Here is a 22707-nt window from a genome sequence, read left to right as displayed (position 1 = left end):
CCATCTAAAAAAAAATCCCACCAAATTCTTCAAGTCTCTACAAAATCCCACAAAATACCACAACATTGCAAAAAAATCCCACAAAATTGCAGAAAAACCCCACCAAATCACCACAAACTTCCACAAAGTCTCCTCAAAATCCCACAAAATTCTTCAAGTCTCCTCAAAATCCCACAACATTCCAGAAAAAAATACCACCAAATTGCAGAAATCTTCTCAAAACCCCAACAAATTCCAGTCACATTCCTCCAAATCACCACACATTTCCACAAAATCTAAGAAAATTCCACAAAATACTTCAAGTCTCCTCAAAATCCCACAACATTCCAGAAAAAAGTACCACACAATTACCTAAATTTCCTGAAAACCCTGCCAAATTCCAGAAACATCTCAAAAACTCCCCTGAATATCCCACAAAATCTATGAAAAATCCCACACAATTGCACAAAATGCCACAAAATTGCAGAAATTCTTCCCAAAACCCCAACAAATTCGAGAAACATCTCACCAAATCCCTACACATTTCCACAAAATCTAAGAAAATAACTCAAAATTCTTCATGTCTCCTCAAAATCCCTCAAAATACTACAAAACTCCCAGAAAATCTTTTCAATATCCTACAAAATTCAAGAAAAAACCCACTAAACTGCAGAAATTTCATAAATTTCCTCAAAACCCCACCAAATCCCAGAAACATCCCACCAAATCACCACAAATTTCCACAAAATCTAAGAAAAATCCCACAAATTCTTCAAGTCTCCTCAAAATCCCACAAAATTCCAGAACATTGAAAAAATATCCCACAAAGTTCCTGCCACATCCCACGAAATCGCCACAAATTTCCACAACATCTATGAAAAATCCCACAAAATTCTTCAAGTCTCCTCAAAATCCAACAAAATTGCAGAATTCTTCTCAAAACCCCAACAAATTCCAGTCACATCCCACCAAATCCCTACACATATCCACAAAATCTAAGAAAATACCTCAAAATTCTTCATGTGTCCTCAAAATTCCACAACATTCCAGAAAAAAGTACCACACAATTAGCTAAATCTTCTCAAAAACCTGCCAAATTCCAGAAACATCTCAAAAAATCCCCGAAATATCCCACAAAATCTAAGAAAAATCCCACAGAATTCTTCAAGACTCCACAATATCCCACAACATTCCAGAAAAAAATCCCACCAAATTCCAAAAATCTTCTCAAAACCCCACCAAATTCCTGTCACATCCCTCCAAATCCCCACACATTTCCACAAAATCGAAGCAAATACCTCAAAATTCTTCATGTCGCCTCAAAATCCCTCAAAATTCCACTAAACTCCCACAAAATCTTCTCAATATCCTATGAAATTCAGGAAAAATCCCACCAAATTGCAGAAAAATCCCACACAATATCCTACAAATCTCTTCAAAACCCCAACAAATTCCAGTCACATCCCTCCATATCCACACACATTTCCACAAAATCTAAGAAAAATTCCTCAAAACTTTTCAAGTCTTCTCAAAGTCCCACAAAATACCACAAAACAGCACAAAATATTCTCATTATCCCATGAAATTCAAGAAAAATTCAAAAAAATTGCAGAAAAATCCCACATATCTTATAAATTTTCTGAAAACCGAACCAAATTCCTGAAACATCCCACCAAATCACCACTCATTTCCACAAAATCTAAGAAAATACCTCAAAATTCTTCATGTCTCCTCAAAATCCTTCAAAATTCTACAAAACTCCCAGAAAATCTTTTCAATATCCTACCAAATTCAAGAAAAATCCCACCAAACTGCAGACAAATCCCACACAATTTCATAAATTTCCGAAAAACCCCACCAACTTCCAGTCACATCCCACCAAATCGCCACAAATTTCCACATCATCTAAGAAATATTCCACAAAATTCTTCAAGTTTCCTCAAAATCCCACAAAATACCACAACATTGCAAAAAAATCCCACAAAATTCAAGAAACATCCCACCAAATCACCACAAATTTCCACAACATCTAGAGAAAAATCCCACAAAATTCTTCAAGTCTCCTCAAAATCCCACAACATTTCAGACAAAAATCCCACAACATTGCAGAAACCTTCTCAAAACCCCACCCAATTCCCGACACATCCCACCAAATCCCCAAACATTTCCACAAAATCTAAGAAAATACCTCAACATTCTTCATGTCTCCTCAAAATCCCTCCAAATCCTGCAAAACTCCCACAAAATCTTTTCAATATCCTATGAAATTCAAGAAAAATCCCACCAAACTGCAGACAAATCCCACACAATTTCATAAATTTCCTCAAAACCCCACCAAATCCCAGAAACATCCCAACAAATCGCCACAAATTTCCACCAACTAAAAAAAAATCCCACCAAATTCTTCAAGTCTCCACAAAATCCCACAAAATACCACAACATTGCAAAAAAATCCCACAAAATTGCAGAAAAACCCCACCAAATCACCACAAACTTCCACAAAGTCTCCTCAAAATCCCACAAAATTCTTCAAGTCTCCTCAAAATCCCACAACATTCCAGAAAAAAATACCACCAAATTGCAGAAATCTTCTCAAAACCCCAACAAATTCCAGTCACATTCCTCCAAATCACCACACATTTCCACAAAATCTAAGAAAATTCCACAAAATACTTCAAGTCTCCTCAAAATCCCACAACATTCCAGAAAAAAATCCCACACAATTACCTAAATTTCCTGAAAACCCTGCCAAATTGCAGAAACATCTCAAAAACTCCCCTGAATATCCCACAATAATCTAAGAAAAATCCCACACAATTGCACAAAACGCCACAAAATTGCAGAAATTCTTCTCAAAACCCCACCAAATTCTAGTCACATCCCACCAAATACCCACACATATCCACAAAATCTAAGAAAATAACTCAAAATTCTTCATGTCTCCTCAAAATCCCAAAAAAATTCCACAAAACTCCCACAAAATCTTCTCAATATCCTATGAAATTCAAGAAAAATCCCACCAAACTGCAGACAAATCCCACACAATTTCATAAATTTCCTCAAAACCCCACCAAATTCCAGAAACATCCCAACAAATCGCCACAAATTTCCACAACATCTAAGAAAATCCAACCAAATTCTTCAAGTCTCCTCAAACTCCCACAACATTCCAGAAAATAATACCACAACATTGCAGAAATCTTCTCAAAACACTACCAAATTCCAGATACTCAAAAATTCCAATGAATATCCCACAATAATCTAAGAAAAATCCCACAACATTCCATAAAATTGCAGAAATCTTCTCAAAACCCCACCCAATTCCCGTCACACCCCACCAAATGCCCACACATTTCTGCAAAATCTAAGAAAATACCTCAAAATTCTTCATGTCTCCTCAAAATCCCTCAAAATTCCACAAAACTCCCAGAAAATCTTCTCAATATCCTATGAAATTCTGGAAAAATCCCACCAAATTGCAGAAAAATCCCACACAAATCTGAAATATTCCCAAAACCCCACCAAATTCCAGAAACATTCCTCCAAATCGCCACACATTTCCTCAACATCAAAGAAATATCCCACCAAATTCTTCAAGACTCCTCAAAGTCCTACAAAATACCACAACATTGCAAAAAAATCCCACCAAATTCCAGAAACATCCCACCAAATCACCACAAATTTCCACAACATCTAGAGAAAAATCCCACAAAATTCTTCAAGTCTCCTCAAAATCCCACAACATTTCAGACAAAAATCCCACAACATTGCAGAAGCCTTCTCAAAACCCCACCCAATTCCCGACACATCCCACCAAATCCCCAAACATTTCCACAAAATCTAAGAAAATACCTCAAAATTCTTCATGTCTCCTCAAAATCCTTCAAAATTCTACAAAACTCCCAGAAAATCTTTTCAATATCCTATGAAATTCAAGAAAAATCCCACCAAACTTCAGACAAATCCCACACAATTTCATAAATTTCCTCAAAACCCCACCAAATTCCAGAAACATCCCACCAAATCGCCACAAATTTCCACATCATCTAAGAAATATCCCACCAAATCCTTCAAGACTCCCCAAAATCCCACAAAATACCACAACATTGCAAAAAAATCCCACAAAATTCAAGAAACATCCCACCAAATCACCACAAATTTCCACAACATCTAGAGAAAAATCCCACCAAATCCTTCAAGTCACCTCAAAATCCTTCAAAATTCTACAAAACTCCAGGAAAATCTTTTCAATATCCTACCAAATTCAGGAAAAATCCCACCAAACTGCAGACAAATCCCACACAATTTCATAAATTTCCTCAAAACCCCACCAAATCCCAGAAACATCCCAACAAATCGCCACAAATTTCCACAACATCTAAGAAAAATCCCACCAAATTCTTCAAGTTTCCTCAAAATTCCACAAAATACCACAACATTGGGCAAAAAAATCCCACAAAATTGCAGAAACATCCCACCAAATCACCACAAATTTCCACAACATCTAGAGAAAAATACCACAAAATTCTTCAAGACTCCTCAAAATCCCACAACATTCCAGAAAAAAATACCACCAAATTGCAGAAATCTTCTCAAAACCCCAACAAATTCCAGTCACATTCCTCCAAATCACCACACATTTCCACAAAATCTAAGAAAATTACACAAAATACTTCAAGTCTCCTCAAAAGCCCACAATATTCCAGAAAAAAATCCCACACAATTACCTAAATTTCCTGAAAACCCTGCCAAATTCCAGAAACATCTCAAAAACTCCCCTGAATATCCCACAATAATCTAAGAAAAATCCCACACAATTGCACAAAATGCCACAAAATTGCAGAAATTCTTCTCAAAACCCCAACAAATTCCAGTCACATCTCACCAAATCCCTACACATTTCCATAAAATCTAAGAAAATACCGCAAAATTTTCATGTCTCCTCAAAATCCCTCAAAATACTACAAAACTCCCACAAAATCTTTTCAATATCCTACAAAATTCAGGAAAAAATCCACTAAACTGCAGAAATTTCCTAAATTTCCTCCAAACTTCACCAAATCCCAAAAACATCCCACCAAATCACCACAAATTTCCACAAAATCTATGAAAAATCGCACAAATTCTTCAAGAATCCTCAAAATCCCACAAAATTCCAGAACATTGAAAAAATATCCCACAAAGTTCCTGCCACATGCCACAAAATCGCCACAAATTTCCACAACATCTATGAAAATCCCACAAAATTCCACAAAATCCCACAAAATTGCAGAATTCTTCTCAAAACCCCACCAAATTCCAGAAACATCCCACCAAATCCCCATGCATTTCCACAAAATCTGAGAAAATACCTCAAAATTCTTCATGTCTCCTCAAAATCCAACAACATTCCAGAAAAAAATACCACACAATTACATAAATTTTCTGAAAATCCTGCCAAATTCCAGAAACATCTCAAAAAATCCCCGAAATATCCCACAATAATCTAAGAAAAATCCCACACCATTCCACAAAATCACACAAAATTGCAAAAATCTTCTCAAAACCCCAACAAATTCCAGTCACATCCCACCAAATCCCCACACATATCCGCAAAATCGAAGAAAGTACCTCAAAATTCTTCATGTCGCCTCAAAATCCCTCAAAATTCCACTAAACTCCCAGAAAATCTTCTCAGTATCCGAAGAAATTCAGGAAAAATCCCACCTAAGTGCAGAAAAATCCCACACAATATCCTACAAATTTTCTCAAAACCCCACCAAATTCCTGTCACATCCCACCAAATCCCCACACATTTCCACAACATCTAAGAAAAATTCCACAAAACTTTTCAAGTCTTCTCAAAGTCCCACAAAATACCACAAAACTCCACAAAATATTCTCATTATCCCATGAAATTCAAGAAAAATTCAAAAAAATTGCAGAAAAATCCCACATAATATCTTATAAATTTTCTGAAAACCGCACCAAATTCCTGAAACATCCCACCAAATCACCACTCATTTCCACAAAATCTAAGAAAATACCTCAAAATTTTTCATGTCTCCTCAAAATCCCAAAAAAATTCCACAAAACACCCAGAAAATCTTCTCAATATCCTATGAAATTCAAGAAAAATCCCACCAAATTGCAGAAAAATCCCACACAAATCTGAAATATTCCCAAAACCACACCAAATTGCAGAAACATCCCACCAAATCGCCGCAAATTTCCACAAAATCTAAGAAAAATCCCTCAAAATTCTTCAAGTCCCCACAAAATCCCATACAATTTCATAAATTTCCTCAAAACCCCACCCAATTCCCATCACATCCCACCAAATCCCCACGTATTTCCACAAAATCTAAGAAAAATACCTCAAAATTCTTCATGTCTCCTCAAAATACCACAAAATTCCACAACATTCCCACAAAATCATCTCAATATCCTATGAAATTCAGGAAAAATCCCACCAAGTTGCAGAAAAATCCAACACAATATCCTACAAATTTTCTCAAAACCCCACCAAATTCCAGTCACATCACAGCAAATCCCCAAACATTTCCACAAAATCTAAGAAAATACCTCAACATTCTTCATGTCTCCTCAAAATCTCTCAAAATTCCACTAAACTCCCAGAAAATCTTCTCAATAGCCTATGAAATTCAGGAAAAATCCCACCAAATTGCAGAAAAATCCCACAACAATATCCTACAAATCTCTTCAAAACCCCAACAAATTCCAGTCACATCCCTCCATATCCCCACACATTTCCACAAAATCTAAGAAAAATTCCACAAAATTTTTCAAGTCTTCTCAAAATCCCTCAAAATTCCACAAAATTTCCGGAAAATCTTCTCAATATCCTATGAAATTGAAGAAAAATCCCACCAAATTGCAGAAAAATCCCACACAATCCTGAAATATTCCCAAAACCCCAGGAAATTCCAGAAACATCCCACCAAATCGCCACAAATTTCCACAACATCAAAGAAATATCCAACCAAATTCTTCAAGACTCCTCAAAGTCCTACAAAATACCACAACATTGCAAAAAAATCCCACCAAATTCCAGAAACATCCCACCAAATCACCACAAATTTCCACAACATCTAGAGAAAAATCCCACAAAATTCTTCAAGTCTCCTCAAAATCCCACAACATTTCAGACAAAAATCCCACAACATTGCAAAAACCTTCTCAAAACCCCACCAAATTCCCGTCACATCCCACCAAATCCCCACACATTTCCACAAAATCTAAGAAAATACCTCAAAATTCTTCATGTCTCCTCAAAATCCCATAACATTCCAGAAAACACCCACAAAATCTTCTCAATATCCTATGAAATTCAAGAAAAATCCCACCAAACTGCAGAAAAATCCCACACAACTTCATAAATTTCCTCAAAACCCCACCAAATTCCCGTCATATCCCACCAAATCCCCACACATTTCCACAAAATCTAAGAAAAATTCCACAAAATTCTTCAAGTCTCCTCAAAATCCCACAACATTCAAGAAAAAAATACCACACAATGACTTAAATTTTCTGAAAACCCTGCCAAATTCCAGAAACGTCTCAAAAAATCCCCTGAATATCCCACAATAATCTAAGAAAAATCCCACAAATTTTTTCATGTCTCCTCAAAATTCTACAAAATACTACAACATTGGGAAAAATCACACAAAATTCCAGAAACATCCCACCAAATCACCACACATTACCACAACATCTTAGAAAAATCCCACAATATTCTTCATGTCTCCTCAAAATCCCACAACATTCTAGAAAAAAATACCACAACATTGCAGAAATGTTCTAAAAACCCTACCAAATTCCAGAAACATCTCAAAAAATCCCCTGGATATCCCACAATCATCTAAGAAAAATCCCACACAATTGCACAAAATTGCAGAAATCTTCTCAAAACCCCACCAAATTCCAGTCACATCCCACCAAATCCCCACACATATCCACAAAATCTAAGAAAATACCTCAAAATTCTTCATGTCTCCTCAAAATCCCACAACATTCCAGAAAACTCCCACAAAATCTTCTCAATATCCTATGAAATTCAAGAAAAATCCCACCAAACTGCAGACAAATCCCACACAATTTCATAAATTTCCTCAAAACCTCACCAAATTCCAGAGACATCCCACCAAATCGCCTCAAATTTCCACAACATCTAAGAAAAATCCCGCAAAATTATTCTAGTCTCCTCAAAATTATATAAAAATTCCAGAAAACCTTACAAAATTCCACAGAACTCCCACAACATCTTCTCAATATCCGACAAAATTCAAGAAAAATCCCACCAAATTCAAGAAAAATCCCACACGATTCCCTGGATTTCCTCAAAACCACAACAAAGTCCAGAAAGATCCCACCAAATCTCCACAAAATTCCAAGATAGGTTAGAAAAATCCCTCATAATTCTTCAAGTCCCTACAAAATCCTACCAATCTGCAGAAAAATCCCACACAATTCCCTAAATTCCCTCAAAACCCCACCAAATTCCAGAAACATCCCATAAAATCTCCACAAATTTACCCATAATTGCAGAAAAATCCCACAAAATTGCTGAAATCTTCTCAAAACCCTACCAAATTTCAGAAACATTTCCAAAAATCCCCTGAATATCAAAAAAATCTAAGAAAAATCCCCTAAAATTCTCAGAAAATCCCACCAAATTGCAGAAATCTTCTCAAAACCCCAACAAATTCCAGTCATCATCCCACCAAATACCCACACATTTCCACAAACTCTAAGAAAAATACCTCAAAATTCTTCATGTCTCCTCAAAATCCCTCAACATTCCAGAAAACTACCACAAAATCTCCCCAATATCCTGCAAAATTTAAGAAAAATCCCACAAAATTGCAGAAAAATCCCACACAAATCATTAAATGTTCTCAAAACCCTACCAAATTCCAGAAATATCCCACCAAATCTCCACAAAATTCCATAGAATCGAAGAAAAATCCCTCACAATTCTCTAAGTTCCCACAAAATCCCACAAAATTCCAGGAAAAAATCCAATAAAATTGCAGAAATTTTCCCCAAAGCCAAACAAATTCCAGAAACATCCCACAAAACCCACACAAATTTCCACAAAACCTAAGAAATTACCTCAAAATCCTTCATGTCTGCTAAAAATCCCTCAAAATCCCAGAAAACTCCCACAAAATGTCCTCAATATCCTATAAAATCAAGAAAAATCCCACAAAATTCCAGAAAATTCTACAACGGTACAAATAAATCCGAAAAATTCCAGAAACATCCCACCAAATCCTCACAAAATACCACAAAATCTAAGAAAAATCCCACAATTTGGAGCACAGGGACTCCAGAACCTGAGCACGGCTGCTTTGCTGTGCAGGCAAGGAAGGGCTTGGGCTGCTCCACTCCCCTGCTTTGCTTTGGGATCACCATGATTTTGGGGGACAGTGCAGGGGGAAAGGGAGAAAGCATGGGCTTCCCTCACCCATGGGTGGGTTTTTCCCCAGAAGGTAGGGGTTGGGCCTTCCTCAAGCTCCTGACAGACAAAAGATTTTTTACCATTTTTCTGGTTTCCCCTTTTTGTCTGTGACCTATTTTCATTAATTTGTTGTTTGTTTTTCTAAAGGAAGCGTTCCAGGTGGGGTCCAGTCTGGATCAGGAAGTGCTTGGGACCAGCTGTGGCGTGGATGGGCCGTGCCCTTGGAGAAGACTGAGGACATCGTTTGGGACCAGCTTTTCTTGTGGCAGCGGATGGTGTGAGGTGGGTCCTCATCTCCTTGGCATGGCTGGGACAAGAGCTTTTGGGAGATGGCAGCGGGCACAGGAGCATCCCGCTCTGGGCAGCTGCTGAGGGGCTGGATCTGCCGTGGCTGGCTGCAGGCTGGGCACATGTCCTGCCCTCCTGCTCTGCTCCCCAAGGCAGCAGTGATGGGCAGCTTTGGGCCCAGCTCTGAGCACGGCCAGCATGGCCTGGGCACCGCGGCTGGCTGGGACAAGGGGACAGGAGCCTTCAGCTGACGGGCGGTTTCTGCTTTCTCTCCTTGCAGCCGGGCTCTGCGGATGCTGAGGCTGCTCTGGGCTCTGCCAGGGCTCTGCTGGGCTCAGCACCGGGCCGGGATCAGCCAAAGAAGAAACGCTGTGACCTGCAGCAGAGACTTGAGCATTTTGGCAATGCAGCTCAAGTCTGCAGAGTGTCCACCTCCAAGGGAAAACATGACACCCCCAAAAAATTAAACTTGTTCCATGACTTCTGAAATGAAATCCCTCTGGGATGACCCCAAATGACATTTTTTCATTTTGCTCAAGCTGTAGCTCAGCCCTTCTCTGCACAGTTCTGTCCCCACACCTGCCTTTTACTTCCCAACTGCTCCCTCCTTTCCCCCAGTGAGTTCCCAGCCCATCACAATCTCCATCACACTGCAGCCTTCCTTGATGCCCCTCACCACGAGTAAGGCCAAGCCCCAGTCTCAGGGACTCATCCTGTCACTGGCTGAAGAACAGCAATGTTTCAGAAGTCTGGTGGGAGTTTAGTGTCTTTCAGAGCTGCTCTCCAGCCCTCAGGTCTCCTCACTGCTGAGTTCCCACTCCCTTTTCCTCATCCATCAGGATGATCTCTGTGAATCCCCTTGTGATAAATGGAAATGATTTGTGCTAACTAAATTGTAACTGTTTGGAAAGTTATTATTAGAAGCAATCAGGGGAATTGGTGTTACAAGCAGATGTACCCCTTTAAAAATGTTACATGTCAAAATTAAGATAGATTATGTAGTTCTGGGATAAGTAATGTCCCAAGAGAAAATTGACCATGAGATGGACAAAGTTGGAACGACTTTAGGCATAGGGCCTGAAAATTATGAAATGTAAGACTAATTAGTGGAGCACAATGCTTACTTACATAACATAACACTTAGTAAGCATGCACAGCCTTTAAGGTTATCCAGAGGACAACGAGGATGAGTGTAAGCCTTCATCCAAAAGACCACCAAAAGAAGACTGAAGACCCCCTAGCAACAAATGAAGCATGCACCATGACGAATAGTGACGTAAAGTCAAAGAATCAGAAATATGAGAAAACTTAAGAGAAACATTAATGAATATTATAAGCATACAGTATATGAGTTTTGTTTGAATTGCTTTGTTTTGTATGTGAGGTGGGGTGAGAAGTCCTCTCTGTAGCCCGGTCAGTTTTGCTTATGCTTTAATCATACTTAATTACTGGCAAACTATATTCACATACATACATACATACATACATACATATATATATATATATATATATATATATATATGAAGATATTCACTAAATTGTACTCTTTTACTAAATTGTATTCCTTTTATACCAAATTGCTATTCAAATTACTAAACTGAATTCTTTTACTAAATTTTATTCTTGTATTCAATTCACTAAATAGTATAATTTTTTCCCTTGTTATTTAATTGCTATTAACTCAGTCGATCTAGTTGTCTGATTTTAATTTCATTTACAACAGCACCAAGAAGAAAAGGGTCTTACTGAGAGCAAGCAAACTTAATCCTCTGCCAGGACACAAATTTAGAGGGCAAAAAATTAAAAAAACCCACAGCATCAGCCACACTTCTTAGTGAGAAGGGTTGGAACTCTCTGCCCTCAACACTTGCCCAGCAGGTTTACAAAGGGAACTGGGATCTAAGCTGTGCCCTCTGAAGCAACAGAGCCAGCCTCCCTTCAGGGTGAGAAGCCACAGCCTCAGTTATAGCCCTGGGTGCCTCCTGTGCCCCAGAGAATGGCTGTGGTTGTAAATGTGTGTTTGGCTGCAGCACAGGGCCAGGGTGAAGCTCGGCAGCCTCATCAGAGCCCACGGCCGTGGCCCTTCCCTGCTGTGGCCCTCACCTGGCCCGGCCCGGCCTGAGCAGCCTGGACTGGCCTCAAGGGATGGGCTCTGCCTGCCCGCTGTGCCCACAGGCCGGGCCCCAGGGCTCACAAGAGGCTTCCTCCCAGCTTTGCAAAACCTCGGCCAAGAGTGTCCCCTTTGCTGTGCTGAGAAGAATAAAAAACCCTCTCAATTTAACCCTGCTGCACTCCTCATGGGGGATCCCTGCACACCTCAGGAGAGAGCCCAAATTTTCCCTGTGTGCCTCATGAGGTGCAGGCCCAGGTGATGCCACTGAAGGAAATGTGCCCTCACAGCCCAGGGACGCTCAGCATGGGCTCCCCCAGCCCCTCAGGGCCCCACCGCTGGTCACAGCAGCCCCTGCCTGGCTCCTGCCTGCTCACACCGTGGGCACCCCCGGCTGCTCCTGGACATGGAGCTCAGCCAGGGCTGGTGCTGTGTGGGCTTTGCTGGTGGTACCAGCCGGACACTGGGGTGAGAGCTCCATCTCTTTATTAGAACAAAAAGCATGGGCCAACCCCTGCTCTGGTGCACAGGGGCTGCCCAGTTTCAGTCCTGGCAGGGACCAGGGCCAGGGGGCTCAGGGGCAGAGGGTCTCGCATGGGAGGTGGGGGTCTTGGGATGCCCTCAAGATGGGGATGCAGATGTAGCTTGGCACATGGGGACAGATGTGAAGAGCGGGGATGACAGATGCAGCTTCTCAGTGACCAAAGTCTTTCGCCAGTCTTCTGAAGGTGCAGAGGCGCTCCTGTGGAGAGAGGAGGTGGCTGAGGCCCCCAGTTGCCGCTGGCACACAGGGACCCTCCTGCACAGCAGGGCCCAGAGCTGCCAAGGCTCCCCAGCACGGCTGGAGCTGCTGGCACAGCTTGGCCCAGCTGGACAGCTGCCCCTCAAGGCCCTGGAGAGCAGGGGATGGCTCTGGGCAGGGTCCCTGGCCAGGAGCGGGCCCCAGAGCACCTCTGCCTTTCAAGGACAGTCTCGTCCCCGCTCTTTCTCCTGCCCACCTTGCTTTGCCTCTGCCCGCTGCTCCTGGGGCTGCTCTTGGCCAGGCAGCCTCAGTGGCAGCCAGCACTGGCTGCAGCCCCAGCGGGCTCCCCAGGACAAGGCCCAGCAATTAAGAGGCCAATGAAAGCCCTGGGCAGCAGCAGAACTCTCAGCAGAGTGTTTTGGGCAACCAAGGACTAGCCACAAGTCCACAGCAGCCTCACTGGGAATGTCTCCTGACTATGAGCAGCCTTTCAAGAAGCTGTTGGAGGCCGAGATCAGGAAAACACTCACCGTTTTGTCTTCCAGCAATACCAGATTCCGGCACAGCACACCATCATGAAAAGTGCTCCACCAGCCACAATGGCCATTAACTTAATCAAACCATGTGTTCCCTGGTAGAAAACTCTTCTCATGCTTTCCCAGATGTTCTGAGCATGTGCTGTGGTGCCGGCTGCATCTGTGGGAGCAATGGGCAGCGTGAGCCTGTGCTGTGCTCCACGGCTGATCTGGCAGCACGCTGGATAAGGCCAGGACATTCTCTGTTTCCCCCAGAGCTGGGGCCTGCAGGCACCTTGCCACCCCTTGGCACAAGACTGCTCAACCCCCTGAGCTTGAATGCACAATTTCTCTGTGCTGTGCTGGTCTTCTCCAGGCAATACTTGTCAAAGACATGGATAAGGATCAGGAAAATGCCCAGGGTTTTGGAAATGCTCCAGGGCCCTCCCTCTTCCAAACAGACCCTAAACCTGAACTAGCCCAAGACTGGAAATTTTCAGGGGATCTCAGGGTGTGCATGGCCTGTGCTGCAGTTTGGGCTCCCTGTCAGCTGATTCCAAATGCCTTCCTGCAGAGGCTGGGGAGAAGCTGCAGCCAGGCCAGGCTGGGAAACAGCCCTGCAGGGCATGAAAGCAGCAATGAAGCAGTGAGTCTGAAATGGATCCCTTCCTGCTGTGCCAGGCATGGTGTGTCCAGATGTGCAGAGAAAGCCCCCGGCTGCTGAGTCTCAGGAGAAGGCTGAGGGACATGGACCCACCACAGTGTCCCTCCAGATCATTCAGAATTATGTCCAGATATTTGAGTTCCCCCACTGCTACATTACTATCTCCTATAGGTTTGTTCTTCTTCCTCAGGGGAACATAATATAAAGTATTTCCATTTCAGATGAATGGATCCCACAGAACCAGTGCTCAGCCTGTGGGGTCAGCAGGGACACACCACACCCCTGTGATGGGAGCTGGGCTTGCGTGCAGAATCCAGCTCAGGAGCTGGGAAAGTCCTCCCTGCAGACACACTGTGACTCAACAGCCACAGAAGCTTCTCTCATCTCTTCTGTACAGGCAGCACTGTGCCACAGGAGCAGTGAGGGGATCACACAGGACGAGGGCACACACATGCACGGCTCTGTCCTGGCACCTGCAGCGATGCCGCCCTGGCCGAGCCTTGAGCTGGCAGCTCTCCCAGGGGGAAAGGCCTTCACTTACCCTCATAATCTTCCTCATCATCAGGCTCAGTAACTGATATGGACAGGGAATCCAGATCATCCTCATCATCAGGTTCATCTGCAAAGAAAGGCAGGACAGAACAGCTCCCATGACACTGCTGAAGATTCTTCTTCAGGCTGGAGTGGCAGTGAGTGCACCTGGGTGACTGCTGCCCTCCAAGGCACTGCCTCATCTCTGCCTTCCAGTCAGTAGCAGGAGCAGGGAGACCTCGTGCCTGCAGTGGCCCCACACTGGGATGGAAGGAGCCCCTTGCATGGCAGTCAGGGGAGAAAGGACTCCTTGGAGCTGCCAGCAGCTCTGAACTGAGCCCCAGGCAGGGCCAGAGCTTGGCAGCTGGAGCAGGAGCAACTCAGGTTCCCTGGGGCCAGAAATGAGCCACACAAGGCACAGCCCTGGGGCACAGCCCTGAGCCCAGCCCCTTGCCTCTCTGCTCTTTTCCATGGCTGCACAGGGCACACGGAAGGTGACATTGGCATTGCACAGTGGAAGAAGATTGACAGCTAAATGCTCCTTCCTCCCACTGACAGCAATGCTGTGGGATCACTCAGGGCTCCAGAAGAGAGCAGGGCAAGGTTTCCAGAATCCATCAACCTTCAGACTCTTAAGGGAAATGGCATGTGAGTGAGCTCTTGCCACCTTGACACTGATTGTTCTGTGCAGAAAGGGACATTGAGAACTTGCCTCCAACATTCTCCATGGATCTCAAACCATTATGTGTCAGGGCTTTCAGATACTCCATGTCACGATCCCAACCTAGAAGGGAGCACAGATCAGAACCATTCCATGGTGTGCTGGGACCCCCTTCTGCCTTAGGGAACTGGGCACTGCAAGGGGGTCAGGTAAGGCCATGGGAGACAGATGTCAATGGACATGGCCAAAGCTGCAGAGGGGCCTGAGGAAAGCTCTGGACTGGCTCTGGACATTCTCAACACCTTTTCCATGCTCTGTGCAAAATCCCTGAAAGGCAGGCACTGCCAAGCAGCAGAGATGGCAGCTCAAGCCTCAGCAGGGCTCTGGCCCAGAGGCACAGCAATTACCTCCTGGGACTGTGCCTGGCATGGCCTCCCTTCCTGCAGCAGAGGCTGCCCATGAGCCACTGCTTCCTCCGGGAAACGCTGCCTTCAGCACAGCCTTTGGGTTCATCTCTGGAGAAAGGAAGAGCCACAGCTGGATCAGATGGAACCATTCCCCATTGAGGAGATGGCATGTTCAAAAGGCAATATTTGTCAAAGTCATGGATAAGGATCAGGAGAAAGGCCAGGTTATTGGGGCTGGCCAGGGCCCTCCCTCCTCCAAACAGCCCCTACACCTGATCTAGCCCGAGACTGGGAAATTGCAGGGGATCTCAGGGTGTTCATGGCCCATGGTGCAGTTTGGGCTCCCTGTCAGCTGATGCCAAATGCCTTCCTGCTGAGGCTGGGGAGAAGCTGCAGCCAGGCCAGGCTGGGAAACAGCCCTGCAGGCTGTGAAAGCAGCAGAGGGGCAGTGAGGCTGCCATGGATCCCTTCCTGCTGTGCCGGCCACAGCGTGTCCAGATGTGCAGAGAAAGCCCCCGGCTGCTGAGTCTCAGGAGGAGGCTGAGGGACGTGGACCCACCATGGCGTCTCTCCACATCACTCAGCATCTTGTCTCCTGTAGGTTTGTTCCTCCCTCTAGGAGAACCTTAACAGAAAGTATTTCCATTTCAGATGAATGGATCCCACAGAACCAGGGCTCAGCCTGTGGGATCAGCAGGGACACACCACTCACCCCTGTGATGGGAGCTGGGCTTGCGTGCAGCAACCAGAAAAGGAGCTTGAAATGTCCTCGCTGCAGACACACCTGTAACTCAACAGCCACAGCAGCTTCTGTCACCTGCTTCCTGCCAGGGTGTCAGTGTTTATTCCTTGTTGGGACAGTGAGAACGTACCTGCATGGGGCTCCAGAGGCAGAAAATCTTCATGAAGCCAAGCTGCTGGAGAAGCCTTCCTACCACCCTCATCTGGAAGGAAGCACAGATCAGAACCATTCCATGGTGTGCTGGGACCCCCTTCTGCCTTAGGGAACTGGGCACTGCAAAGGGGTCAGGGAAGGTCATGGGAGCCAAATGTCAATGGACATGGCCAAAGCTGCAGAGGGGCCTGGGGAGCTCTGGGCTGGCTCTGGTCACTCTCCACCCTCTTTGCAGGCCCTGTGCAACATCCCTGGAAGGGCAGTGGGACCAGCCCAGGGCCCCTGAGGCCTCTGTCCCTCCCACAGAGAAAACCCTTTCTAAAGTGCTGGGGAAAACCATCCCCAACACTTCCCAGGGAGAAGGGAGCACTGTCCCAGGAAGGGGGACCGAGGCTGCCGGCTCACCTGCTCGCCCTGCTCGCCACGGAGCAGCCTGGGCAGCCCTGTCAGGCAGGGCCACTGCCAGGAGGAGCAGGAGGAGGAGGTGCAGAGCAAAGGCCATGGTGCCTTGCCCACTGCCAGTCCTGCAGCTCTTGCTGCCACCACTGTCCTGACACCGCTGTCCCAATGTCAGCACCGCTGCTGCCGCCGCCGCTGCTGCCACAACAGTCGTGGTCAAGGACTGACTGCTCGGTCCTTGTGGTGCTGGGCAACCACGGGGCTCTGGGACCTCTGTGACCTCAGAGCCTGCTGTCACCTCTGCCTGCTGTCACCCCAGAGCCTTCTGTGACCTCATGGCCTTAGATGTCTGCCCCAAGTGTACTTCCATCTGTACTAGAGGACTGCTCTGACTGTGAATCTTTGACTTCATCAAAGGGTCATTGCTAAACAAAACCTTGGTTTTGCCTGCTGACATTGCTGGACAGGCGGTGTCCCAGGAGATGCTCTTGATGGTTGCCTCTTTTCCTGGGCATGGCACTGGAGGAGGTCCAGGCCCAGGTGATGCCACTGAAGGAAATGTGCCCTCATCCCAGGGATGCTCAACACAGACTCCCCCAGCCCCTTGGGGCCCTGCCTCTGGTCACAGCAGCCCCTGCCTGGCTCCTGCCTGCCCACACCGTGGTCAGCCCTGCCTGCTCCTGGACATGGAGCTCAGCCAGGGCTGGTGCTGTGTGGGCTTTGCTGGTGGTACCAGCCAGACACTGGGGTGAGAGCTCCATCTCTTTATTGGAACAGAAGAGCTGTGCTGGGCCCTGCCCTGGCAGGAGGGACCCATCTTCAGTCCAGGCCACAGAGCAGGGCGGGTCCCTTCAGGGACACAGGGCCTTGCTTTGGGTGGTGGCAGCATCTGCACAGCAGCAAGCTGGTAATGCAGCTGTGACAGGGACATCACGTATGGGCATGGAGATGTGAAATGTGTGGTGCAGGTGTCCCTGAGGGAGGTGTTGGCCTTTCCTGTGAAGCTGCAGAGGGGAACCTGTTGAGAGAGGAGATGGCTGAGGCCCCAGCTGCAGCTGGCACACAGGGACCCTCCTGCACACTGTGAGATTCTCACTGTGCTCAAAGTTTCCCTCTGAAGACTAAGAGCTGAATGTGGATGGGCTTAGCAGCTGATCTGCAGGCCAAACAATTGAGGTAGCAAAAGAAGAAATTGAGAAAATACAAGTTTATCCATAGCAAGGAAGAAAGTAAGGCCGTTAGCATGGAAACCAATAAAAAGGGATATAAGGGGTATTTGCAGTTGTAATAAATGGAATTGGTTCGTGCTAACTAAATTGTAACTGTTATTAAAGTTATTATTAGAAACAATCAAGAATCAGTGTTACAAAGCAGATGTACCCCTTTGCAGATGTTACATGTCAAAACTAAGGTACAGGATGTAGTTTAGAAGATAAATGGTGTCTCAAGACCAAAATCGCCTTGAGATGGACCAAAATTAGAACAAATTTAGGCATTGGGCCTAAAGATGAGTAAACATAAGGCTAATTAATAGACTTACATAACACAATGCTCAGTATGTATGCACAAACCTGTAAGGTTATCCAAAGGACAACAAGGAAGAAGATAAGCCTTCGCCAAAAGACCACCAAAAGAAGACTGAAGACCCCCTAACAACAACTGAGGCATGTGCCGTGAAGAAAAGTGATGTAAAGTCAGAAAAACTTGAAATAGGAGGGAACTTAGAGGAAACATTAAGGAATATGTATAAGGATACAGTATATAAGTTTAGCTTGAAGTGCTTTGTTTTGAACTTGAGGCAGGGTGGGAAGCCTCTGTACCCTGGTCAGTTTTGCTTATGCTTTAATCATACTTAATTACTAGCAGATTATTTATATAAATTTTAATTTTTATTAAACTGTAGTATTTTACTAAACTGTATTCTTTTATAACACATTACTATTCAATTTAGTAAATTGTATTCATTTTTAATTAAACTGCCATTAACCCAAGGGACCTAGTTGTCAAAATTCTAATTTCATTTATAACAATATTTTAACAAAGAAGGCTGTTACAACAACATTGGTATTTACCAAACATGACACAACATGAGCTATATTAACAAAGAAGGCCCCTTACGGTGACAACATTCTACTGTTCAAACTGTAAAACATCTTTGTGTACTGATCAGGAGGTCACGATTTACTCTTTACAATCCTGATGCTGAATGTCTCCTGAGGAGATCTGGTCAGGGAGAAGAATGAGCCCCTTGTGAGCTGCCCCTGTTTGGACAACCTGCTCCTCACCCCGAGCCTCAGCATGTCTAAAATCGCCCACCTGGGACTGACATCCCAAAACATTGAAAACATTTCTCTTTATAATTTTTCTTTATAATTAAAAACTAATTAATTAATAAAAATAAATTTTTAAGTTTATAATACTATTATTCTGAATTTTTATAACCTAATTTTTATATTTATATAAAAGAATTTATACATTTTGCGCAACTAAAAACATTATCGGTCCTTGGTTCCAAGTTCCACAATTCCCTTCATTAATTAATTGGTCACTATTTCTCCCTCTTTATGCTAATTACACATATTTTTAGTCCTTTGATCATCATTTTTATCATTTTCTCAGACAGGGTAAAAGGGGCCACTTTGGGGTCCATGGGGACTTTTCTGAGGAACATTTGGGGCAGTTTTGGGTCGGGGGACGGAACTTAGAGAGAACTTGGGGGTCTGGAGGACACATGGGGAGCCGGGAGGGCATTTGGAGCGGCATTTAGGGATTCTGTGAGACAATTCGGGGTTCGGGGGAGCACCTGGGGGTCCAGGGGGGCACTTGGAGGTCAGGGAGGGGAATCTGGGGGCCCTTCGGGGTCCGGGCGGGCACTTGGGGGGCTGTAACAGGGAATCTCTGGGCCGCGGGGGATGATGGGAGTTGTAGGCGCCGGTATAATGAGGCTTCATGGGCCGCGGAGCATCACGGGAGTTATAGGCGCAGCTCTAATAGGTTCCGGTAAGGCGCGTGGCATGACGGGAGATGAAGTCCCGCCCGGAATAGCGCTCTATGGGCGCCGCGGAGCATGATGGGAGCTGTAGTCCCGGAAGTGGCTCGGAAGGCGCGTTCGGCGGTGTGGGGAAGCGCTTGGAGAAGACTTCTGCGTCCGAGCTGCAGGTGCTCGGGGCGAATGTACACGGCTCGGGAGCACTTGGGGGGAACCTGGGGAGCTGTGACCGGGCTCTTTAGGGCGCGGGGCATGGCAGGAGGTTTGGGCGCGGAACTGTGTTGTGGGATGATGGGAGATGAATTCCCAGCAGTGGCTGGAAGGGGAATCTGTGGGGTCGGGAGCATTCAGGGATCCAGGGACGCTTTGGGGGGCCTCGAACGGGTGCTGAGGGGGCACTCGGGGATCCTGAAGGGTCTGGGGGACACATGGGACATATGGGGGGCGATCCCGGGGTTCTGGGGACTGCAGGGCATATTCCCAGTTCCTCACAACCTGGTCTCAATTGCCCCCTGGAGGCTCCTACTGACTGCCAGTATGATCCCAGTATGATCCCAGTATGATGTCAGTACACAGCCAGTGCAATCTCAGCCACTGCCAGGATGATCCCAGTATAAACCAGTCTCTGCCAGTGCTGCCACTCCTGGGATCCCCCAGCGCTCTCTGTGTTCCCCCCTCCCACATCTCCCCAGAGGAGCCCCAAGGGCTGGCAGTCCCCAGCCAGGGTCCCCAGCCAGCCCCAGGTTGGATCTGCAGCCCCCAATTTTCCCAGTTTCCCTCTCCTTTTCCCCGGGCCGGGTTCCCCCCGTCCCCAGCGGGTGGGAGCAGCGGAGAGCCCCGCGCTGCCCATCCCGACCTGTCCCGGCTCCATCCCCGCTCCTGCCGTGGGCTGTGAGGGGTTTGGGAACGGGGCACCGAGGGTGTCACTGCTCCTGGGGGAGGAGGGGGAGGGATGGAAGAGGAGGGAGGAAGAAGGAGAGAGAGAAGGGATGGAAGTAGGAGAAGGAGGTGGGGTTAGGGAGGAAGAGGAGGAGGAAGGATGGAAGGGGAGGAGAGGGAGGAAGAGGAGGGACAAAGGAGGATCACGGAAAGGAGAAGGAACCACAAGGTTGAGCACTCCTTGAATTCATAGCCCCCTCCTGTGGGATCATCACCCACCATCCCACAGGTGATGGGGGAGTGGGAGCTTTGCCCGGATATCCTGGGGGGGTCCCTGGGTTGGGTTTATTTTGCGGGGGGGGAATGTTTGGAGAATGTGGAACTCCAAAGCTGAGTGGAAAATGCCCCTTGGGGGGACATTGGGGGGTCTCACCATCCCTAAGTGGGGAAATGGAAACAGGGGGAACTTTTTGGATTCCTGGCACTCCCAGCAGCCTGGGGATGGTAGGGACTGAGCAGACAGGTTGTCCCCAGTACAAGCTTGACTCCCAGCAGCTGGGACAGGCGGGAACCCTTGAACCTTCTCTCCTTGAAGACAGGGGAGACTAGAGATGGGGAACTCCTGGGAGGCATTTTCAGAGCTGAATATTGGTGTTTTTTAGAGGTTTTATGGACCCCAGATGTCCGGTGACTTCTAGAGATGAGCTTGGACAGAGGGACCTGCAAACTCAATGTCCTCATCCCTTGTATTTCCTCAAACCAGGATTTCCCATTCCCAAACCTTGGCTGGATGGAGGAGGAGGCTGTGGAGAAGAGGAAGATGCCCCAGGACACCCAGGCAGGTGAGGAGGAAGTCAGTGCCCCTTTCCCCCTCTCTCCTGCTCCATCTCCCAGCCCAGCCTGGCCCCCGGCTGCAGGACAACCCCGCTGCCAGCGCCGTCCTGCCGGGGACGCACTGGGGGGATCTCCTTCCCCTTCCCTCTGGCACGGAGGCAAATCCCATCCTCTCCTTGTCCTTCCTCCCCCAGACAAGGAGCTGAGGATGGAGACCAGGGAGGACAAATCCCCACAGGAGAAGCTCATGGAAGAGGCCGTTCTGAGCAGCTCCACGGCACAGGAATCCAATGGGGAGGAAAATCCCCAGAGATCCCGCAGGAGGAGGGGCTCCAAACGCTGCCTAGGGTGCTCTGAGGAGGAAAGACCCACCCTGTGCCGGGAAGGCGGCCGGAGATCCAGCCGGGGCTCTGAGCTGGTGGTCCATGAGCAGCTTCAGGATGGGGAGAAGCCCTACAAGTGCTTGGAGTGTGGGAAGAGCTTCAGCCAGAGCAACAGCCTGATCTGTCACCAGATGATCCACACTGGGGAATGGGTCTATGAATGTGAGGAATGTGGGAAGGGCTTCAGCTGGAGCTCCCAACTCATCATCCACCAGCGCATCCACACTGGGGAGAGGCCCTACGAGTGTCCCCAGTGTGGGAAGAGGTTTCAGAGGAGCTCCACTCTCCTCAGGCACCAGCGGATTCACAGAGATGAGAGGCCCTTCTGCTGCCCTGACTGTGGGGAGGGCTTCAAGCAGAACTACACCCTCATCACCCACCGGCGCATCCACACTGGGGAGAGGCCCTATGAGTGTGGGGAATGTGGGAAGAGCTTCAGCCGCAGCTCCAGCCTCAACACCCACAAACGCCTCCACACTGGGGAGACACCCTACGAGTGTCCCCTGTGTGGGAAGAGCTTCACCTGGAGAACTAGCTTGACCCAACACCAACGGCAGCACCAGTAAGGGAAGCTCTGCAAATGCCCCAAAGTACAGGAAGAGCTTTGTGCACTGCTCCAGCTTCATCCCCCCTTGGAAAATTCAAGTTTGGCAGAGACATGGTGATCCATGTTCCCTGTGATCCATGCTGGGGAGACACCTGTACCTTTTCCTGCCTATGGCAATGACATGATGTGGGATCAAAGAACATGAGGGTCTGGCCATGGCCCTTTTGTTATATTCAATCCCATCTCAGGTCATTGCCAGGGGCAGGTGTTTGTGGTTAGGTGTCTTTTTTTTTTTTAATTCCGGATTGCCTGTGGAATTTTTACCCATTAGTTGTGGGGACAGCCTAACTGTGGGTAATTGCTGGGTGATTGACAAAAGACAAAGAGCTTGGCCGGGCCCAGGGAGGGAAGGGGGGCAGGA

General features: G+C 46.4%; 2 protein-coding genes across 2 annotated transcripts in view; both read right to left on the bottom strand.

The window, feature by feature from the left end:
* LOC147645258 (uncharacterized) overlaps positions 1 to 22707 on the bottom strand; it is an 86171-nt gene that overhangs the window by 32027 nt on the left and 31437 nt on the right. The window lies entirely within an intron of this gene.
* LOC147645260 (uncharacterized) lies at positions 12310 to 16877 on the bottom strand. The gene is made up of 9 exons (XM_086874867.1): positions 16661 to 16877; positions 16233 to 16304; positions 16073 to 16144; positions 15920 to 15985; positions 15361 to 15468; positions 15005 to 15076; positions 14303 to 14380; positions 13113 to 13278; positions 12310 to 12582 (listed from the first exon to the last, which is right to left on the bottom strand). The coding sequence occupies exons 1-9, from the start codon at positions 16755 to 16757 to the stop codon at positions 12462 to 12464; spliced, it is 852 nt and encodes a 283-aa protein (XP_086730993.1). The 5' UTR covers positions 16758 to 16877; the 3' UTR covers positions 12310 to 12461.

Source organism: Cyanistes caeruleus, unplaced genomic scaffold (genome assembly GCF_971803275.1).
Source record: "Cyanistes caeruleus unplaced genomic scaffold, bCyaCae1.hap1.1 HAP1_SUPER_30, whole genome shotgun sequence".
NCBI classification, from domain to species: Eukaryota; Metazoa; Chordata; class Aves; order Passeriformes; family Paridae; genus Cyanistes; species Cyanistes caeruleus.
The sequence above is the reverse complement of the archived record's forward strand: the minus strand, read 5'-3'. Positions and strand labels throughout refer to the sequence as shown.